The 22,341-nt window shown below is 47.4% G+C and overlaps 1 protein-coding gene across 2 annotated transcripts; it reads right to left on the minus strand.

Moving 5' to 3' along the window:
• Positions 1 to 1,206: 1,206 nt before the first annotated feature.
• Positions 1,207 to 19,154, minus strand: LOC131237674 (uncharacterized). Of its 2 annotated transcripts, XM_058235573.1 has the most exons (9): positions 18,970 to 19,153; positions 18,743 to 18,877; positions 18,217 to 18,333; positions 6,077 to 6,205; positions 4,700 to 4,876; positions 4,293 to 4,433; positions 3,007 to 3,189; positions 2,289 to 2,360; positions 1,207 to 1,881 (listed from the first exon to the last, which is right to left on the minus strand). In XM_058235573.1, exons 1-9 carry the CDS (start codon positions 19,099 to 19,101, stop codon positions 1,705 to 1,707), a joined length of 1,263 nt encoding a protein of 420 aa, XP_058091556.1. In that variant the 5' UTR covers positions 19,102 to 19,153; the 3' UTR covers positions 1,207 to 1,704. The 2 variants fall into 2 exon arrangements, with proteins under 2 accessions (XP_058091556.1, XP_058091557.1); XM_058235574.1 differs by lacking the exon at positions 6,077 to 6,205 and having other exon boundaries at positions 18,970 to 19,154.
• Positions 19,155 to 22,341: the final 3,187 nt, after the last annotated feature.

Here is a 22,341-nt window from a genome sequence, read left to right on the forward strand (position 1 = left end):
CCTTATCTAAAATTCTAGTGGGCCATAGCAAAGAGAAACGCAAATCAAGGAAGCAATATATATATATATATATATATATTCGAGTCAAGCCAAATCAAGTACCATTGTATACGACCTTGGCTCGTTTCAAGATAAGACGGATCATATGAAACGTCACGTCCTTCGATTCATCGTTTAATCCAGGTCAAGCCAAGCCAGGTAGAGTAAAGTCGAGCAAGCTTTTCCAGCTAGCTTGGCTCGTGTACTGGCCTAGCCATGTGTATCGCAGAAGTATCATGATTCCCCAAGCAAAAACTGAGGAAAGTCGGGGTGACCAATTAGACCATCCAGATGGTCAGTTTCTACCATATGGACTGGTTGGTACTTGGAAAAATGTTTCACATGTCACTGTTTCTTCTACCACTCAACATGTCATTTGCATAGAACATCCGAGCCGTCCAAAATGCAGGGCCACACCATAAAGATATACGACAAAAATTGGGCCTTTCCACTTATTAGATGGGGTCACAACCATACATTAAGTCAGACCATAAAAGCCGTTCATTAATTTCAAAGGTGTTATTGCCTGTTTGATAATTATGATGTGGCCTCCTTTTAAATGGAAGAGATTGGAATAGTAGGGAGAGGGCCCCACATCTAGACTGTTGTCCTAATGAGGCCCACCGTCAATTGGGTACGTAAAAAAACAAAAAGAAAAATCCTCCCAATACCATTGGTTCACAAAAGAAGAGTTAAGAAAGAACACAGCAACCGTTCACATTCAACAGAAATAACAAAACAGAAAACCAATGACTGAACATATGCAACTTTACAATCTCCGATATTTTGAAGGCATGGCCTATCAGATGAACGGTCAGGATGACCAATCCATGGGGCCCACTTTCCCAACTCAAGGATCGAGTATACTATGCATATTTACTGGAGGATCACATACTTTCTCATTTACCATTCCACCCAATCAACAGCTCATATTCTGCTTTAGCAGTGTGCTGTGTTTGGATGTGGCATCTAAATTGAATTGCAAAAAACTCAGATTCAACAAAGACTAAACGATCAATGTGGGACCCGCCCCCATTCTATTCATATAGATGGATGACCCTCCCCCCAGAATTACCATTGTTTCAAGTCTAACTTGAAATGCACAGATCTGTAATGAGGGGTGGGTGGTCCTTATGAATTAAAATGGTGCCAACCCCACCTAGGCAGTGAACTTAATGAATTGTAATTCAGTTTGATTGAGCATCCAAACACACCCAAATACAAATGGAAAGAAATGCAGTGACAAGAAGGAAACGACTTCTCAAATGATAATGATTTCAGCAAAATCCAAGAAATCTTGACATTTCGGCTGTTTGATTATGCTTAAGTCTTCGAAAAACCAGCTGCGAGTACCTTGCACTGATAGTCCATGAGAAGTAGATTGGATGACGACGCCAATCCAAGCAATACAACATGCTTGTGAAGAAATATGGAAGCTCGAACCCTCTCTTGCCATATACCAACATGGGCCTTTAATCAGGTTGGCCCCACTTAGTATGTGCCATGGCCCTTAGTCATCAGGTGCGCAGCACCGAATGTGGACCGTTGTTCTGTTTTTTTCTTGGCCCACCTGATGACCAAAGTCACTTGATGATCAGACTGGTGTATGCAAGGCATGGCCCACCTGACCAACAGCCTGAATTTCGTTTGTAGGAAAAAAATCAGTTATCTTGGATCAAGTAATGGATTGAGAGTGGAAGCTACAGAACTATTAGAGGATGGAACGCCGGCGGAAGAGCATTTGATGTTACTGATTCCATTTCTTCTAAGAGATTTTGGGTCAATCCCTGCTTTGTGAGCTGCAATCACACCCAAAGCTTCCCAGTAATTCAAGACCTTAACCTGCAAATGACATTTTGCATTGTTCTCAACACCCAAATGCTTATGTGAGTAAAACACATTATAGAATCCAAAATATCTGTACTATATAAACACGAGTAATCCATGGGCATTTGGTGAGGGCCATCCATCAACAAGGTCCACACAACAGTTGGGGCTCGAGCGTTTATGTTGAACATAACAGACCGTTGGTCGTCTTTTTCCTAACCATCCATTTATTTCATGAGTATACCCACCTGATATGTGGACCAGCCTTTTTTTCTTTTTTTTTGCTCAATGCATATTTGCGACGGCCCCCACCTATGAATGGGCTGGTACATGTGTGGCGTGAATCACTTCCTCAAGTCTCTCCTCCCCAAAAACATCCTACCATTGGAAAGAAACAGATAGGGGAATGATGGAATGCATACCGCTTCAATTCCGAGCTTATCAGGAGTATCTTCAAGCACAGTTTCGTTCTCCTCAACAGCAATTATCAGAGGCTGGACATGAATCACATTGTTATTTTTCTTATACCAAATTCATCCTATTTACAAAGCATGATCTGAACTACTTGCTCAGCTGTGCAGGATTCTGTACAAGTGGGGTCCATGAATCAGTGATCCAGATTGCTGATAAAGAGTACCCAAACTTAGATGGGGTTGCCTTGGGAATCTTTGGCCTACTTTTCAGCGAATGTGAAACACCGGCATATTCTCTTAATAATCTAGTTCTAGGTCACTGAATTCAGGGTTTACGATCTTCAATCTGGGAGCTTTTGTATAATACCATCAATGGTGGTGCCCACCATATCAACAGTGGGGATCACTGAACCATGGACCCCACCGTACAGATTCCAGCACCTCAGCAAGCTACACATTTATTGAGACAGACGTTAAACTTCAAAGAGTTAGGTGTGCAAAAAACTGAATGAGCCAAGCTGTTATCTCGACTCCTTCAAGGTTTCAATGAAACCAAGTCCAGTCGGTTTTCACTGGACAACGGACTGAGTCGATCAAATCATAAGTATGCTGGTACAAGAGGCAAGTCACACTTTGGAACCAAGATTTAGAATCTTGAATTTTTTTCTCTTTTTTAAATGAATGATTTGATACCAAAAAATACAAACTGGACTAAAACGTGTTTTACCTTATTAGAACTTCTTGCAAAAGCAAGAGTGCCGTCCCCTCCGCAAGCATCAATAGGAAGAATTACACTGTCAACATCGCTTGCCAATATGCAGCCATGATCCGACGATCCAAACTTCCTCACTTTGTACTGGGGTGCGCAGCTCAGTCCAGCAAGCACACATGGCAAGAATGTGTATCCTATCTGTTACACAGAATTCAAAATTCATGAAAGATTGAAAGAAAAAAAACACAAGTAATGTTTTTAGGCAGTGCTTAGATGCTTGATCGAATTGAATTGCAATACTTCAATTAAATAAAGCAGAAATGGTATATGTGGGTAATGAAATAATGAAATAGCCATCCCCCAAATCGGAATTTGACTTGAAAAGCATGGAATTGCAAGTAGAGGTTGATCATTGTCATGAACTAAAATGGGCCAACCTCCATTTTGGTCATTTCCTGTTAACTGAAATGGATTATCACAATTTAAGTCCAACTGAGCATCCAAACATGAAACCTCACCGAACAAGAACTGCATTTCTCCAAAATGACCTATGTAGCTAATATGAAGAAATTGATGTCTTGGACATGCATACAAAAGAGAGATCCTAGACGGGCGTATCAGCAATGAAAATCAGAGAATCCAATTTATCTTTCTGTTGATTATGCTTTGTCTTACACAAACAAATATTATTATACTTTAGATATAGCAAGTGTCAGATGTACGCATACATACAATTGGTTTTTTTGGCTCTACTGCCTTTGGAATGAAATAATGGATGCGTTTGGATGAACGTCAAACTGCAAGTAGGCTGGATATTTTGGTAGTATTCCACTCCACTGCATCCGAGGCAGCCCCTGCAATGGAATTGCAGTATGTGGGATGCCTTTTTTTTCCCAACTTATCTGCCAAACTCAATAAGTGAAACACTTCAAGTGAGACCCGAAGTGTTTTGGATATTGATTTGGAAGGAAAATCAATCCACCCACTCTGAATTTGGCACATCCAAACACAACTAAATTGGCTTGTAGATGCTTAGCTTGGCTACATTGCAGTTGGCTGCACTACTGAACTGGATTGTGATAGTACAATGGAGAGATAACTAGTCCTCAAACTGCAGTTACACACATTTCAGGTCTAACTTGGAAGTGACAAAATCAAAGTTTGGAGCCTAGTCTATCAATATGAATGCTAAGGAAAGTAATCACTATTTGGTTATTTTCGTATTCCAATTCAATTGGATAGTGAATCCAAACATCCGAACATGACCATGGTAACCTAAGCAAAATGAAAGACTTACAGACCTCTTCAGCAGCAGATCTTGGGCATAAGGATGAGCTTAGAGGAAGAGGTGCCAATGCAGGTGCATGAGCACAAGGGATCTGGAACTCCTTCACTACTAAGTGGCTTATGATTGCTTCCACTCCTGCTAACAAATCTATTCCCTGCAGGCCAAAAAATTATAGGATTATAATAGTAGGACCTAAAATAGTATTTGGCATGGCCCACTGACTTTCACTGATGATCAGATGGATCAATTTCAAGTATCTTTAAATCATTCCTTCCTTTTGTATAACCATGACCAACTTGATGATTGGACCATGCCAATGGGTCCTTGGGCCAAGTTTAAGAGCTCAAGCCCTGACCAATGTATTGCCATCCCTAGCTTATGTCACTAGCTATTATGCACTACCAAATAAATACATTATACCTTCCCAAGTCTATAATCTTCAATTTCTTCAATATCATCATCTGGAAAGTGGCCCACAACTGCAACGGCGTTTACTTGAGATCGATGGATGAGAGAGTGGACTGCTCTTAATAGTGAATCAGGATGCCTAATCCGCCCGGTCGATTGTCCACATTTTGGATCAACCCACTTCTCAACCTGTAGAAAATGCTAAATTTTCGGCCACATAAAGCATTGTTGCTGCCCTGCATATGATAATTTAGGGTGGTCTCATGGACTACCTGTCCTTTTTCGCCTTGTTCTCACTAATTCCTCAGGCGTGTATATGGCAGCTCTTTACATGCCAAACAAGTACCAATGTCACATCTGAGTGAGAGATCCAAACCATCCATCAGACGTGCCCTGCTGTGCGTAAGTCTCAACCCATTCATCAGGTGGTCCAGAATTAATAAAGAAATTGATGGCCAAAATACACTTTCTGAGTTTTTCTAAGCCATCTAATAGTCCACCAACCTGAATTTTGGTTTGCACCTTCTAAATGGTCAGACCCAACTGATGGATGACTTAGATCTCACACCCATGTGCCAGGACACCACATGTGGGAAAGTGTAGTTAGAGCTGTACATGAACCGAGTTAGCGAGACTCGACTCGGAAAAGCTCGACTCAACTCAACTTGAAATTGGGTTCGAGCCGAGTAAAGCTAATTTTTTTAACTCAAAAAATTTTCGAACCAATTCTGAGCTAGACTGAACTTGACTTAACACGGCTCAGAACTTAACTCGGTTCGAATTGATTCAACTCAGATTGGATTCACTTAATATAAATATTTTGTATATATTTATATATTATATATATTAAAAAAACTAAAACCTAAATTCGAACTCAGCTGTAGGTTTGAACTCGAATTCAGCTCGAAAGATCAAGCTCAAGTTCAGTTTGAACTGGCCCGAGCTGTTGACTGAGCCGAGCCGAGCTGAGCTGGCCAGTCAGGCTCAAAGACCAAGCCAAGTTAAGTTAGAGATGAGGTAGCCTGCAGGCTGAGCTAGGCTGGGCCAAGCTCGACTCGGTTCGGCTCGTGTGATGTAGTAGGCTGTCTTAAGTCTCAAATTTCATACAAGCGGACAAAAAAGTAAGAAAAGCACTGTAGCTTATGGTGCTCGTAGTTACATCCGGGAATCAGGCCAACCCAAGGTTTTTATCCTGGCAGTCCATTAGGTCCAGAAAGATTTCATGGGCCACATCCCATCCATTGGCTGGAAAATGAATGGCTTTAAAGATGAAGGCAGGTGTGATTTTTGCATGGCAGGCAATGAAACATGTGATGGACCTAATGAACAGTCTGGATTGATCAATGGGATTGTCCAGCTGTCCCTAGGTTGTATGTGGTGAATTGATACCTCTAAAGGAGTGTCTGTGACAATATACTCTACGACAGGCAAGCCAAGGGAAGCTCTTGTGGCATCAGCAACCTGCAAATGTCTAGTCCGAAGTTCCTCTTCGATTCCAGCATCAAGAACGAGGCCCACCTGTTTTCAGATCACAGGCCCACTGTAACAAACACAACTACGAAGATAATTACAACCCAAGAATAGGCCCCACTACAGCTAGGAGTGGACCCCATCATCTTCCCTCTCCAATAAGACAACTGGACCCCACAATCTAATTGATTTTCAATTTGGTTAGGCCCCATGATCTCAGTGACTTGTAGATAAGGATGCATTATAATTTGTTGAGGTATAGTGTAACATGCATGTGGGCCCATGGATCAGCGATCCTGGCCGTTGATCTGGTTCTGCATTCCACATACTTGGGGATCAAAATTGTTCATCTTGTTTGGGTGCTTTGGTTGCACCCAATTGGAATTATTAATCATAAAAATATCATGAAATTTATTATATTTGGTGCAGCCAAACGCACATGCGGTTTATTGGATAAAATTCAGCCATAGCAGAAATTCACCATTGGTGTTGGACACCCGATCATTCCCGAGACTATGATCAACTCACAACTCTTCGTGAGTTGATCTGATGTAGAGCGGGTCGTGGACACTTTCATGTCCAAGATGGACCAAAGAAGGCCCGATCGGAGGCGGAAGTAATCAGGGCCGTCAGGTTGGTAGGAGAAGCTACTTTAGCCAGATTGGTTGCTCATGCAAGATTTGACAGTCGAAAATCCTTTTTAATTTCATTTTTACTATTTACAATAAGTTTTAGTTCAATTATAACTCTTCATCCTTTGAGCTTTAGGAGTTATGTTCAATATTAAAATGACTTAGAAAATTTAGGAGAAGAACATGGGTAGGCCAATTAAGACACTTAATATTGAGGTCAAAATCTGGACCACCCTCCGCTCAATGCTGCGAACCTCAAACGAACCCTGGTCCTGCACAAAGGGGTAAGCAAAGGAGACCCTGGCTCAACCGAGGGACCCTCTGATGCCTAAGTCAGGCTTGTGAATCTGGATCTAAGTCGTGTGATGTAGAGAGAGGGTGCAAGATATTGCATACCTGTAGCAATGGGGTCCCCTGGTATTTATACTTGTAGGTAGAGAGGATCGCGTCCGTCAATTTCGGCGCGATTTATTCAATCATGCAGATATTGTAATCATAGAGATATTATTCGTGCTCTTAGGGTCGTGCGGCGTGTCGTGTCTTAAGGGCGCGTATCCTCAGGCGAGATCTTCGGTCACGTCCGCGTTTAGGATAGTGCCTAGACTCAGTACTCGGAGTGATATGATCTAAGCTCAGCCTCGTCTTTGTTTATGCCCGTGACCGAGTACTTGTAGTCGGAGTTCGTCATCAGATCACCGGGGTTGGAGTTCGCTAAATGAAGTTGAGGACAAGGACCGGAGCTTGGCTTAGCCATCCTTCTTCGAATGAGAATGAGGGTTCGGATCGGCCAATTAGGGCTGTAGTTCGGAGTCATGATCCATTAGTGGAGAGCTCGTCTCAACTAGCCTACAGTCGTAACTCAGGGGTCGGCTCATACTTGACGCAGTGTTCTCATTCTAAGGTCTTATTAACTGATTTGGGTAGCTCAGGCCGACCCCGATTATCCTTATTCAGATTTCCCCATAACAGAAGCCCTCTACTCTCTTGGTCCGAGTCCAAACTTAGAAAGTAAATGCCTGGGGAAACGGAATGACGTCTCCACGCCTCTGCTTATGATGACGATTGGGATAGCCGGGATGCGATCAATGTGACAATTGTGCTTCGGATCCCACGTGTTGTACGGCAGTTGCAAATCTTCGAACTGCAGCCTCTGGGTGAAGAACACGTGGCGACGATTACGATTCGCAATCGGCTGAACGAAGGAAATGATGTCAGGTGCCCGTAGGGAGGCGAGAGGCCGCCTGCGCCATGAATAGCATTTAATGCTGAGATGACTCGGGCACGGGAGCGCAGGTTCGGACGTATAGCTTCCTTCCACGTGTCCCCTGCTGCTAGTGCCGAGCCCCCTCGGCTTCGGGAACGGCTATTTGCAATGGTTACATTGAGTAATGAGGGGGTTATATAAACCCCTTCCCGTTCTCACTCTCACACTTCTCAGTCTCTCGCTTCCCATTTCTTTTGCTCTTTTCTTTCGAATCGCCCTCTACCGGAAAACTGATTTTCATCACTGGATAAAGGGTTTCTGACTATCGGAAAAGGGATTCTGCTCGGAGGAAGCCGCCGGAGTTGGGAAAATCTCTGCCGGAGGAAATCGACTGCAACGCTGTGAGTCTTCCATCACTTAAAGTCTTTTCCTTACAATGTTGAGCAACTCTGATGAAGTAGAAGAGGTCCGAGGAACTAATTCTGACTTCGAACCAGAGACCACCGCCTCAGGGCCAGGAGACTCCGAAGGTCCTTTTGAGGTCATACCACTTGGCACCTCGCCCCAGGGATCCGCGAGACAGAGAGCCAAAGGCCGTGGCAAGAGGCCGAAGAGGGCCCTCAGAGATCCCGCGGGGCGGTCAAAGGTAGGCCCCTCGGGAGGCAAGTCGAAACCGTTAGTCCATGGGGGCTCAATCCTGGTCGAGTCCCCGATGGCCCAACTCCGCGAAGACTATCAAATTCCCGACTCGGTGCACATCCGAGCCCCTGCCCCACGGACCAAGCGGGCTCTCCTGCCGAGGGGGAGATTGTTATCTTCATATGTGCCCTTCAGTGCGAGCTCCAATTCCCCATCCATCCATTCGTGCGCGAGTTGACCACACGGCTAGGAGTGGCGCCGAGGCAGGTTCCGAACTCCTGGAGGATCCTCGTCTCTACCTTTCTTCTCTGGCATCGGGCGAGGAGTCAGAGGCTGACGCCAGACGAGTTCCTATTTTTGTACATGGCCAAATTCGATAGGTCGGATAAGGCCTGATACTACTTCTCGGCTAGGCCTCCATGCATCCCGGGCCTGGTAACCTAACTCCCTTCTTCCAACAATGACTGGAAAGGGAAGTGGTTCTGGGCCTCGGGGGAATGGGAGGCCCCTGCCTCCGAGTTGGGCGGACTGCGGGTTCGGGTCCCCACAAAGTTTGCCAACCCAGGTCGAGTACTCCTTTTCTTTGTACTATATACTTGATTCGTCCTTCCGTATTCTAACTCGAGTTATCTCTTCTTGCAGCTCAGCCGAAAGGGGCCCTAGAGCTTTCTCCTCTCCAAAAGCAGTAGGTCGCTCGAGCCAGATTACTCGCTAAGAACCAACGCGTCTGGTTCGAACTCATTAACAGAGAGAACCTGGTGTCGTCCGGTTTCTGCATACTCCAGCCCACTCTCTTTGCTTTGGGTAAGCGGGGTAAAGGTCCTCAAAGGTTGTTTTATGACGTTCAATAGATTTTACTTTAGCCGACTTCTTCTTTGGACAGGAATAGAGGCAGGCGGAGGCCGTTCGTGCCGCGCCCTCCGATGGACGTAGTCCTCTCATCCGAGACGAGGACGAAGGTGACGCCGAAGAAGAGGAAGACTTCCCAGGTTGAGCCTATTCCGGCTGCAGTCATGACCTCCTCTGCTCCAGGGGCTAAACCTTTTCCGGCTGCAGCCATGACTTTCTCGGCTAAGGCCGTGGCCGCCATGGCCCCAGCTGAAGCTGTGCCTACTGCAGTCCCAACCGATGTCGTTCCCGCCATTGTTCCGACCCCTGCTCCTGAACCATGAGCCCCCGAGGCCCCTATCGGAGTCGAGCCCATCACCATCTCGACACCGTCTCCAGAGGATTAAACCCCCGAGGTTCCGCCTTCAGCAGTTGCTGGTCCTCCCAGAGTAAGGAGAGAGGTAGTCGGGGAGACTCCTGGTACTAACGCTGCCCCCGCATGATCCGTAGCCCACCACACTGCTGCTGAGGCTGAACTCTTAGCCGGCCGAACCGACACCCTTGTCGGATACGCCACCACGCCCGAGGTGACTGCCCAAGCTTCTATGGCTAGCGGGGTTGGGGGAAGTTCCGAGCCTGTTCCAGAGACTCTGCCTCCCGGTTATCACATGACTTTGCTGAACCCTTGGGCAACCAAACATGTGCCAGAGTCGAAAATAGCCGACACACTCTCCCGAAGCCACCTCAAGTTCATGAACAATTACACAGCGATCTATTATCAATCGCTGTCGATGATGATAGAAGTGAAGAAGATGGATCAGCTCGAGGCACAGAAGGCTGAGCTCGAGGCGCAGAAGGCCGAGCATGAGGCACGGAGAGTCGAACTCGAGAAACTTCTAGAAGCCTCGACTGTGGAGCGGGAGGAGCTGAGAAGGGCTGCTGAGGAGAGTCGAGCGAGGGAGCTAGCGCTCCAGGGCGAGTTCAACCAACTCCAAGCTCGCTTGGACGTTGCCGACCCCGAAGTCAGGCGCCTACGGGAGACTGTTAGGTGTCTAAAGGTCTCTCTTGAGAATGCCAAAGGTGATGCCTCACGGCTGGAGAAAGACCTCGCAAGGGTGAAGCACGAGGCTGCTGAGGGATTAGCTCAGCAGCGGATCGTTCTAGAGGCCGTGGCTGCTACGGATCTAGAGAGGCTGCGAGGAGAACTCGAGAGTCGGGCAGCCTCGCAAGTTGCCGCAGCCGTGGCGACAAATAAGGAGTCGGCAGAAAGAGCAAGAGAACTGGACAAGTTATATCTCTTCGGCTATAACACCGACTTCGACGCCTGCCTCACTAAGGTCAAAAAGCTTCATCCGACCGTCAACCTCGACGCTCTTGCTGGGGACGAGGTTGAGGACGCTGAACCGGCCGTGGCTGATGAGCCTAAGAGTGCCCCTCCTGTCGTTAAAGCCGCCCCCGATGCTCAACCCCCCAGCTCGGTGGCTGGTCCCTCTACTCGGAGGGAGTGAGATATTATATTTTTTCCTTCTTTTTTTTTTTTTTTTACATGGGATGGATAATTTTTTTATGATAACTTTTTGAGTAATGATCTTTTATCCCTTTGTCAGGGGTACAATCTTGTGTGTTGATTATTGTATGATGAGTTGTTGATGTTTTGAGAGCCGACCCCTTGAGGGGTCAACTATCCATGAATAGCGTGCGATGGTCGTTTTATAGACCTTTTAACATACGATGAGCCGACCCCTCTAAGGGATCGGTTCACCTACGGATTTTTTCTTTACACATGAGAGGACCCTTGTAGATTTTCGTGGATTAAAGATCCGACCCCTTCTTTAAGGGATCGGTCCGTTGAGCTCACCTCTGCATATGAGAGGCAATTCTTTTCATTTGTAGATAGACCGCACAAGTAGACCATGTAGAACAAAACTTTTATTAAGAGCCTTAAAAGGCTTAGTAGATCCGAGCTTTGTATTTATTGAGGGCCTTAAACGGCTAGTGGCTTTTTCTTCAGGGATAGTAGATCTTTAAGTGTTCAGCGTTCCAAGGGTGAGGGAGTTAACGTCCTTCAAGGTCTTCCAAATGGTAGGAGCCTGACTTGGTTGATCTAACCACGCGATAAGGCCTTTCCCAATTTGGTCCGAGTGTCCCAGCCCCCGGCTCTGCCGTATTCTAAAAGACACGGCGAAGGACTAGGTCCCTTGGCCGGAATCGCCTCGTTTTGACCCTAGAATTGTAGAACCGCACCACTTGCTGATGCCGAGTGGCGACTCGGAGTCTGGCGACTTCTCTGGCTTCTTCGAGCAGGTCGAGGTTTGCCGCGATCTGCTCGGCGTTCTGATCCTCCTGGTAGCTTCTAACTCGGGCTGTCGGGAGGCCGATCTCGACTAGGACGATCGCCTCCAAGCCGTAGGATAGCGAAAATGGGGTCTCTCCAGTAGACGACTGAATTGTAGTCCTGTAGGCCCAAAGGACGAATGGGAGCTCCTCTGCCCAGTTGCCTTTCGCTTTTTCTAACTTAGTCTTCAGATGGTGCTTGATGACCTTATTTACAGCTTCGACCTGTCCATTGGACTGCGGGTGCCAAGGCGAGGAGTATGCATTTGAGATACCGAGCCCCCTGCACATGCCTCGAAATCTGTCGTTATCAAACTATTTCCTGTTGTCAGAGACGATGGTGCGAGGGATTCTGAATCGACAGATAATATTCTTCCAGAAGAAGTCAATCACCTTCTATTATGTGATCTTTGCCACCGGTTCAGCCTCGGCCCACTTAGTGAAATAGTCGACCGCTACGATAACGAACTTAACCTGTCCTTTCCCTGTGAGCAGAGGTCCGATGATGTCGATCCCCCACTGAGCAAACAGTCATGGTCCGCTCATAGGGGTCATCTCTTCCGCAAGCTGCCTCGGCACAGCGGCAAACCTCTGGCACTTATCACATCTCTGGACATAGTTTTTGGAGTCTTCTCGAATTGTCGGCCAAAAGTACCCTTGTCGGAGTATTTTCAAAGCTAAAGTACGGCCATCGGAGTGATTTCCACAGATTCCCTCGTGGATCTCTCGAATCACGTAGTCTGCTTCATCGGGTCGGAGGCACCTGAGGTTGGGCTGTGAATGCCCCTTCTTGTATAAGACTCCATCCAAAACTATGTATCGTGCAGCTCTGACCTTCAAGCGTCGAGTCTCTAGTTTGTCTTGGGGAACCTCACCAGCCGTGAGGTAGTTGTAGATTGGGTCCATCCAACTCGGAGTGGTATCCACCGAATTGACCATCTCTTAATCAGTCCGGTCGATGCTCGGACTATCTAGAAATTCCACAGGGATGATCCGGGGGATCTTTCCTTCAGCGGCCGAGACTAACCTTGCAAGGGCGTCAGCCCAAGTGTTCTCTATCCTCAGAATTTGAGTGATGACGCAGCTCCAAAACCTTTCTATCAGCTTCCTGACCTCGGCCAAGTAAGACACCATCCTTGCCTCCTTGGCTTCATACTCGGTGGAGATATGGTTTACGACAAGTTGGGAATCACACCGCACCTCGAGAGATTGGACCGCCAAACTGGCTGTCAGTCGGAGTCCGGCCAACAAGGCCTCGTATTCTGCCTCATTATTGGAGGCTTTAAAGCCGAGCCTGATCGCATACTGAATGGAGGTTGAATTGGGTGCCACCAAGACGATCCCTGCCCCCACATGCTTGGAGTTGGACGAGTCGTCCACATAAAGGATCCATCTACTCTCCCCGTCTGATGCCGCGTCCTGGACAAGCGGGGGAGCTGGCAAAGTCGCGGGGACTTCCTCCGTGCTCACGTCCACCATTTCTATGTCCGAAGTGGTGAACTCTGTTTTGAAGTCGGCCACAGCCTGACCCTTAATTGAGGTCTTCGGACGATATTGGATGTCAAACTCCCTGAGCTCTATCGCCCATTTAGTCAGCCGACCGGAGACCTCAAGCTTTTGGAGGACTTGCCTGAGGGGGGGAGTCAATTAGGACGACAACGGTATGTGTCTAGAAGTACGGACGCAGCCTCCGTGCTGAGAAGACTAAGCCGAGTGCTAGCTTCTCCATACTCGAGTATCTGGTCTCGACAGATACCACTGTCTGGCTTACATAATAGACGGGGTGCTGCTTGCCCCCCACTTCCCTAACGAGTGCGAAACTGACGGCCGAGGCAGAGACCGCCATATATAGAAATTGGGGTTCATCCACTTCCGGCTTAGATAACAGGGGAGGTGAACCCAGGCTTTGCTTTAACTGCTGGAAGGCTTGCTCACACTCCGGAGTCCACTCGGCCTTCTTGTGACCCTTCAATTACTGGAAGAAGGGGAGGCACTTATTGGTGGTTCAGGATATAAATTGACTGAGAGCTGCTACCCAACCAGTGAGGCATTGGATTTCCTTAGTAGTCTGAGGCGAGCTCGTGTCGAGTGGCGCCTTAATCTTCTCAGGATTCACCTCGATGCCCCTCTGGCTAACTTGAAAACCAAGGAACCTGTCTGGGCCAACTCCGAAGGCGCACTTGGCGGGATTCAGCTTCATATGATACTCTCGGAGGATTGAGAAGGTCTCTTCGAGGTCCGCGATGTGGTTAGACGCCCTGACGCTCTTCACCAGCATGTCGTCGACATAAACTTCCATGGTCCGACCAATCTGCTTAGCAAACATCTGGTTTACTAACCTCTGATATGTCGCTCCAACGTTCTTCAGGCCAAAGGGCATGACCCAGTAACAATAGAAACCCTTATCCCTGACAAAGGTCGTCTTCTGCCTGTCTGGAGGATGCATGGTGATCTGATTATACCCAGAGCAGGCGTCCAAGAATGAGAGTTGTTCATGCCCAGCTGTGCTGTCCCTCAACTGATCAATCCGAGGCAAAGGGAAGCTGCCTTTGGGGTAAGCCTTGTTCATATCCGAATAGTCTACACAGACCCGCCACTTCCCGTTAGCTTTCTTCGTGAGGACCACGTTAGCGATTCAATCTGGATAATGTACATCCTCAATGAATCCGATGCTGAGAAGCTTCGACACTTCATCTACTATGGCCGAGTACCTCTCGGAGTCGAACGTTCTTCTCTTCTATTTCACTGGCCTGTGATCCGGATCCACATTCAGCCTATGGACCATAACATCAGGGAAAATCCTCGGCATATCTTCATGCGACCATGCGAAGACATCTTTATGCTGCTGTAAGAAAGCCAACATCTGAGACCGATGATCGAAATTCAGCGACGATCCGAGCAGAACCGTTCTACTCGGGTCGGCTTGCTCGAGTGCGACGGTCACCAAGTCCTCGGTGGAGGAGTCTTCTGCAGGAGCTCTGGGGTCGAGGACATTAACAGTGAGGGTATGCTTCACCTAACCCTTTATCACAGCTATCGCATAACACCTCCGAGCTTCACGCTGATCCCCTCGGAGATATCCGACCCCTCTCTCGGCGGGAAACTTCATCATAAGGTGATAAGTGGACACGACCGTCGGCACCGCAATAAGGGAAGGTCGGCCCAGAATTACGTTGTGCACCGACGACACATTCACAACAAGAAAGTCCACCAGGAGTGTGACTTGATGTTGTCCTTACCCTGCTATTACAGGGAGAGAGATGACCCCCTCGGAGATCACCTTATCCCCGGCAAAGCCGTGTATGGGAGTCTTCACAGGTCAGAGGCATGACCTGTCAATACCCATCCTTTCGAACGCCTCAGAGTAGATGACGTCAGCTGAGCTCCCGGTGTCGACCAAGATGCGATAAACTTTTTGGTTAGCTATAATCATAGCCACCACGAGGGCATCGTCGTGCGAAGGCTAAATTCCTCGTGCGTCATCCTCTGTAAAGGTCAGACTACAGGGGCTCACTCGAAGTTCTTTCCTCGGCCTTTCAGCCAAGTGGACGTAATGTTCGGGGTCTAAGCTCTGAGAGTAAGCTTTGCGAGCCCTATTCGAGTCACCTCCACCAGATGAACAGCCATAGATGATTCGGATCTCGGCAGGTTCTTCCATAGTTTTGCTTGGCCGCTCTTCTTTCCAGGCTGACTTCTCTTCCTTGGCGTATCGTCGTAGATGACCTCTACAGATGAGAGTCTCGATCTCATCCTTGAGATCCATGCAGTCGTTTATATTGTGACCGTGGTCACAATGAAAACAGCAGTACTTGCGCTTATCTCGTTGTTTTGCGTCGGTCTTCATGGAAACTGCCCAGTGCGGGGAGTCTCTGATCCTTGATGTCTAACAGGATCTGATCAGGAGATGTGTTGAGGGGTGTGTAGGAGCGGAACTTGCTCTCAGGTTTCCTGCTTGGTCGGCGCTCACGAGTGGCTCGATCGTCAGGCCTCTTGCTAGATGACTGAGGCTCTTCGTTCCTCGGTCGCTTCTCCTTGGACGATTGCTCAGCCACTTGAATGTTCCTGCGGAAGTTAGAGAACTCCTTGACATTGGTATATTTCTAAGCCCTGCTGATTAGCTCGGCCAAGGTAGTCAATGGATTCTTCCCGATCGAGAAGGTGAACTTCCCCTCTCTGAGCCCGCCGAACATGGCCGAGAGTGTCATTTTGTCATCGTAGTCTTCCACTAACAACGCTTCCTCGTTAAAGCGGGCAATGAAGTCCTTTAGTGACTCCTTGTTCCCCTGCTTGAGGGTAAACAGATGGGTAGTCGGCTTCTAACTCTTCTTACCAGAGATGAACTGGGTAAGGAATAATCTGCTAAGCTCTGCGAAGGAGCCAATCAACTTTTGTTTAAGTTGTCGATACCAACTTCGAGCAAATCCGGAGAGGGTTATCGAGAAAGCTCTACACATCATTGCATCCATGGCCGACTGGATCTGCATCCACAAATGGTAGGACTCTACATGCTCCGACAGGTCTCTAAACCTAGTGAATTGGATGACGGGAGGCATCCTGAACCTCGGCAGCATCACCTCATCCATGATTTCTAAGGTGAAAGGAGGCTCGGTCTCTTCCATCATCACCTGGACTGCAGTTGGGACGGACGCAGACTACTGATTCTTCTGAAACGTCTTAAACTGGTCGTAGAGTTCCTTAAGTTGAGCTTCCCAAGGATTCTGAATCTCTGCTACTGTCCCTTGGGGGCCCTCCGTCACTGCGGGTGCTCCGCCATGTCTTCTCCTCTCCAGCCGATGGCGGAGGTCGATGGGGGCCAGAGCCAAAGTGATGGACACATAGGACGGCTCTGCATCCCGAGCAGGTTCCGGGACTCAGGCGGACCGATTTTGGGACACTGCATTGTGCGTAAGGTTGGGAGCTCATGCGGACTATGTATGTGACCCTCTGGCCCGGGAACTAACTTACTGCGGTCGTTCCTCGGGCGCCGGGGTGGCTTCCACCATATTAAGAAGTGGCTGTTGGTTTTGTCGCACCTTCATTCAGCTGATTTCGTCCTTTAGCATCTGGACTTCATTTTGTAGGGCCTTATACTTTCCTCCTCGACTCCGAGTCTGTTGGGATGGACTTATTGGAGCCGATTCGGTATGCAGCAGCGAAGAAGACTGATGTTGTCTACTAGGTTCAAGCTCCACCGCTGTCACATTTTTCTTTCCTCTCGTCATATCTAATAAAACTTCCTAGCTTTTTGCTTGCATTTCCCACAGACGGCGCCCAAAAATGTTGAGGTCAAAATCTTGACCACCCTCCACTCAATGCTGCGAACCTCAAACGAACCCTGGTCCTGCATAAAGGGGTAAGTAAAGGAGACCCTGGCTCAGCCGGGGGACTCTCCAATGCCTAAGTCAAGCTTGGGAATCTGGGTCTAAGTCGTGTGATGTAAAGAAAGGGTGCAAGATATTGCGTACCTATAGCAATGAGGTCCCCTGGTATTTATACCTGTAGGTAGAGAGGATCGCATCCGTCAATTTCGACACAATTTATTCAATCATGCAGATACTGTAATCATAGAGATATTATTCATAATCTTAGGGTCGTGCGGCGTATCGTGTCTTAAGGGCGCGTATCCTCGGGCGAGATCTTCGGTCACTTCCGCATTTAGGATAGTGCCCAAACTCAGTACTCGGAGTAATATGATCTGAGCTCGGCCTCGTCTTTGTTTAAGCCCGTGACCAAGTACTTGTAGTCGGAGTTTGTTATCAGATCACTGGGGTCGGAGTTCGCTAAATGAAGCTGAGGATGAGGACCGGAGCTTGGCTCAGCCATCCTTCTTCAGATGAGGATGAGGGTTCGGATCGACCAATCAGGGTTGTAGTTCGGAGTCGTGATCCATTAGTGGAGAGCTCGTCTCAGCTAGCCTACAGTCTTAACTCAGGGGTCGGCTCATACTTTACGCGGTGTTCTCATTCCGAGGCCTTATTAACTAATTTGGGTAGCTCAAGCCGACCCTCATCATCCTTGTTCAGATTTCCCCATAACACTTACTATTTTTTGCCCAAAACCATGAAGTTTAGTATGAATCATGACCATCTATAAATAGTAAGTTTACTATTTATAATAAGTCACAAATTGTAGTAATTTTGAGTTGGAGTTTGATTCCGAAACTTTTTCCTAGTTTGGTATCATTTAGGTTGTAAATTCATTTTTATCATCTATTTTCTGACAATTTATTTCTATTTTATTATTTTGGAAGAGTCCAGAGAAGCTACGTAGATTCAGAATAGTTATCCGATTGAGGAAGACGGTGATCTAACTCATCACGTCCATCCTTGCGTCATGATCACACAACACTACCTAACGCGGATGCATGATCCATGCATCAGGACCGTCCATCCGTTAGGCCTGCAATGGACAAAGAAGCTTACCTTGTTTTGGTGTACGGGCTGGAGGGCCCAAGACCCTTCTGCGAACCGATCAAGTGCATAACCTTCGACGTACAGAGCATTCGGCATTGGCCAATAAAGCATTGCTGCGTTCAGCACCTACATTTTAGGAGGAGAAAGGATACCCATCATGTGAGACACGTACACGATCTGAACCGTTCATGATGTCTAAAAATGATAGGTATCTAATGAATGCCACCAATCTAATATTTAGATGAGAGTAATTTTGGTTCACTGTAAATCTAAACTCAAGCACACAATTTGGACGGTTCAAAATGAATTAATCATACAATTTAAAATAATTTCTAAGTGCCTGCGTATCGTCCATCGCACTGCCAGAGTACGAAAGTTTTTCTATTCCGCGGCAACGAAACTATTCCTCTTGACCAAAATGCCCTTTTAACTATGTGACTATTTAGACAAAAGACGTAAGTCAAAAGATGGTATAAGCACAATAAGCAAGGCGATTTCGGTCATTTCGATGAAAGAGAGAGAGAGAGATACGTACATTGGGGTGAGAAATGAGGCAATCCACGAGAGAGGCGAGGGTTCGAGCCACGGGAAGAGAGTCGCCTGCATATCCACCGATGGAAGCGCCTACGCCCGTAGGAACTATCATTACGCACGTGTATGGCCTGCTAAACTGGGCCACATGACGAGACACGTGAGATACCCCGCACGTGATGACTGCAAGAAGGAACGAGGAAAAGCGTGGGGTGTGAAAGTTGAACGGACCTGAGGGTGAGGAATATGCGAGCATGAAATCCGGAGTTGATGAGATTGGAAACTTCTGGAGATGGACGGTCGCAATCGATGGCCCACCATTGCTCCCCCGAGTTTGAACGGACGGCAGTGACGGAGCGCCATGAGAGAGCGTTTCGACTTTTCCCTCCAAGTTTTTCTTGATAATGCTGCGGGAAGAGGAGATAATGGATCTTATTTTGGAGGTCGGACAGGTTTGCCCCTATGCGAACTGTAAAATTACTAAAATAGCCTTAAGCAAGATGAGGTCCAGCCATCTTCACTCAAATGACCACAGGGAGGCCCAGACAAGTGGGCCCCGGTAGCCCGATCGCCCCAGACCCAGCGCGGTTGGCCCTATTTGGGCTGTTAGATCCTGAACTGCCATTTCTGGTCCTGGACGTAATTTTCAAAGCGCAATAATTAATGCATAAGGCCCAGAAAAATGGACCCATTATTTGGGTCTGGGACCAAACTGAGTGGAGTTTGGAACTGTTAATGCATAAATTCGGTTAACCCTAACGGGACCTGTGAGTACTTGGGACACAGAAAATGACAAAGGAGACCATGGCTATGGCAGGGGACCCTCCGTTGCCTAAGTAGAATTCTTAAGGAATCCGGGTCTAGTCAGTTATGGGATAACTGGTGCATTCGTTTCACTGTAGATTGATCCTTTATTTATAAGCCAAAAGTCAGTTAAATAGATAGAAATGCTTCCTAAATCATAAGCATGCGTTTAGCGGGCATTTCCTAACCAGTTCCTGAAATCATCGGTGATGATAAGTCCAAATGGTCGAGATCTAAAAACATGTGAGGTTGGTAGCTAAGGTTGACCATCTAAGCCGACCTCGGGATTTAAACTTATAGCTGTTCTAACAACTACCTTCCCGAACTGGATGCTCAGTAGGATATGGTCGGTTCTTCTTTCAATATATCTTCGGCCTCCTGTCAAACTCTTGGGTCATGGCCAACTGTCCGAGCAGCAAAGCCAGATTGCATTCCTTTGAGACCTTAATGGTGTCTTAAAGGCACCAAGGATGACCACCATATTCATCTTATCGCACGTGTGTAAAGACTCCCTTGTAAGCCAAGCCGCACAACCCCACGTTTGGCCTTGTGCGGGATCAGGACTCGGATGGCCCTCAGAGGATCTCAGTAGGAGCACAGAAATGGATGGGACTGTGGAAGGGCTTGGCTTTATCCTTTCTTGAAGGAGGCGAAGGTACTTCCTTCTCTTGGTGAACATGGCCATCGGGCAAGCAAATCTCTCTGCAGTGGATCACTACTACTATCCGGCCGTTGAGGAGCTCCTTGGTCAAGATCGACACCAACCGACCAAATGATGTGCACAGATATCCGAGCCAACCTCATCTCTCTAGTCAACTCATTTTTACCCATAACAGTAGCCCCCTGCTTCCAAGCTTACTGCTTAAGCTCAGGAAGTAAGTCGATGTAATATGGTCGGATTCGTGATATTTTTACGCATGAAATATCGAGCTAACTCATCATTATCGCGGAGAGAGAAGGTCGGTGCGAAGATCAAGGGGGATCTGCAATGATAATGATGATGCACTCGAGGTGGCGTGCACTGGTGAGGTGTCTTTTCGGTTTCTAACTCATGGGGCGCGGACACGTGGCGCCGCTTTGAAAGTCGGGTCGTTCATCCAATAAGAAAGTCACCATGTGGTAAAATTTGCTCAAGGTGGTGTCTCCTTGGTTGCGATATTAAATGCAAGCATTAATTGCTTGCGGCCGAGGTTCCTTATAAAAGGGGGGAAACCCTAGCAGTTCTGGCCATTTGCTTCGGTCGCCTCTCCTAAACTTCCCGGACTTGGCGATTTCCAGTAAGTCAAAAATCTTTTCTCTGACGAGCTCCGTTTCTTCAAATCTTCTTGTTTTTCCTTCTTTTTTCATTTATCCTTTTATGCTTCTATTTCCCGGCCACCTTCCGGTCAGAAATGTCAAATATGTCGGACGAATGGGATGAACCTATAACTTTCCACGGTGATTCAGGACCAAAAAGTTGGGATTCTTGGCTAGGGCCCCCCCTTTGATCCACCATCTCCGATTTCGCTACAGCGTGACAACGAGCCCATGTCTACCCTGATAGAGAGGGTAATGGACCAATCCTCCGTGGAGCAGCCTGTAAATGCTGAGGTCAGACCCGCCTTGGCGGAGAGAGCAACAACTCAATCTTCCACAGAGTAGCTCGCAAAGATAAGCCTATTCATATTGAGGCTCAAAGAGTTTGGCTTGGTTCAGATCAGGTCAGAGTACTACATTCCTAATTCTATGGTTCTCTAAGCTCCTGGACTTGACGAGATTCCAAGAGACCCTCATGAGGGTGAAGTGGCCGTATATCTGGTCGCCTTGTAATGTGGCCTCGGATTCCCCATTAACTGCATTGCAAGGTAGGTCACATCTCGCTTAAGGTTGGCCTTTAGCCAAATAATCCTAAATGCTTGGAGGGCTCTAATGGGAGCCTTTATATTGTGGTTTCGGCTCAGGAATGCCAAGCGGACCGTCAACGAGTTCCTCCACCTTTACTAATCGAAAACCAACCCTAAGCATACGGGTTGGTATCACTTCTCGACCTGGCTGAGCAAGGGTCAGGCCCTTATTATACATAACCTGTCCTTCAACAAAAATTGGAAGGACGTGGTTTTGGGCATTTGGAGGTTGGGAAGCCCCGACAACTACTGTGGCTAGTCAAAGACCTTGGGTCCCCACCTGGTTTGCCAACCCAGATCAAATATATCCGAACTGTAGACCTCGTAACTTTTCATTCTGCTCTTTTGCTTGCTAATGGTAGAAGTATTCTTTTGCATTTCTGCCCAAGAAGGCTACTCTGATATCAGAGTCAGAGTGTTGTCAAATTGACTATGCGAGGTTGGTGGAGGCTTCTAAGAGAACTTAGAAGCAGTTGATCACTCCAGAACTGCTTCACCAATCCAACCTCGCTCCATCCATATTGGGAGGTAAATATATTAGATGACTTATTTTAAACTCATGTAGCCTTTTTGGTTTTTTGTTTTTGATCAACATTTGTCATCGTATAGGAATGACTGACCTCCCTCACCCTTGCAAAATGGCTCGCATCCTTTCTGAAGCCAAGATGGCTCAGAAAAAATCAATCGTGAAGAGGAGGGTGGTCATACCTTCCGCCAAGAGGATGAGTTCTTCCATGGCTGTGGGAGGACGACTGAAATCGGGTACTGGTCAGCTTGTGTAGAGCAGTCGAGCTCAGCTACTGTCGAATGGGGTGCTCAGGGCGCTCCTACCATCATAAATCTTCCTGTAGCTCCGAAGGCGGTGGATTTGGAACCCTCCCCAGCTTAGGAGGTCGCTCCTACCACTGGGTCTCAA

Source organism: Magnolia sinica, chromosome 2 (assembly GCF_029962835.1).
Source record: "Magnolia sinica isolate HGM2019 chromosome 2, MsV1, whole genome shotgun sequence".
NCBI classification, from domain to species: domain Eukaryota; kingdom Viridiplantae; phylum Streptophyta; class Magnoliopsida; order Magnoliales; family Magnoliaceae; genus Magnolia; species Magnolia sinica.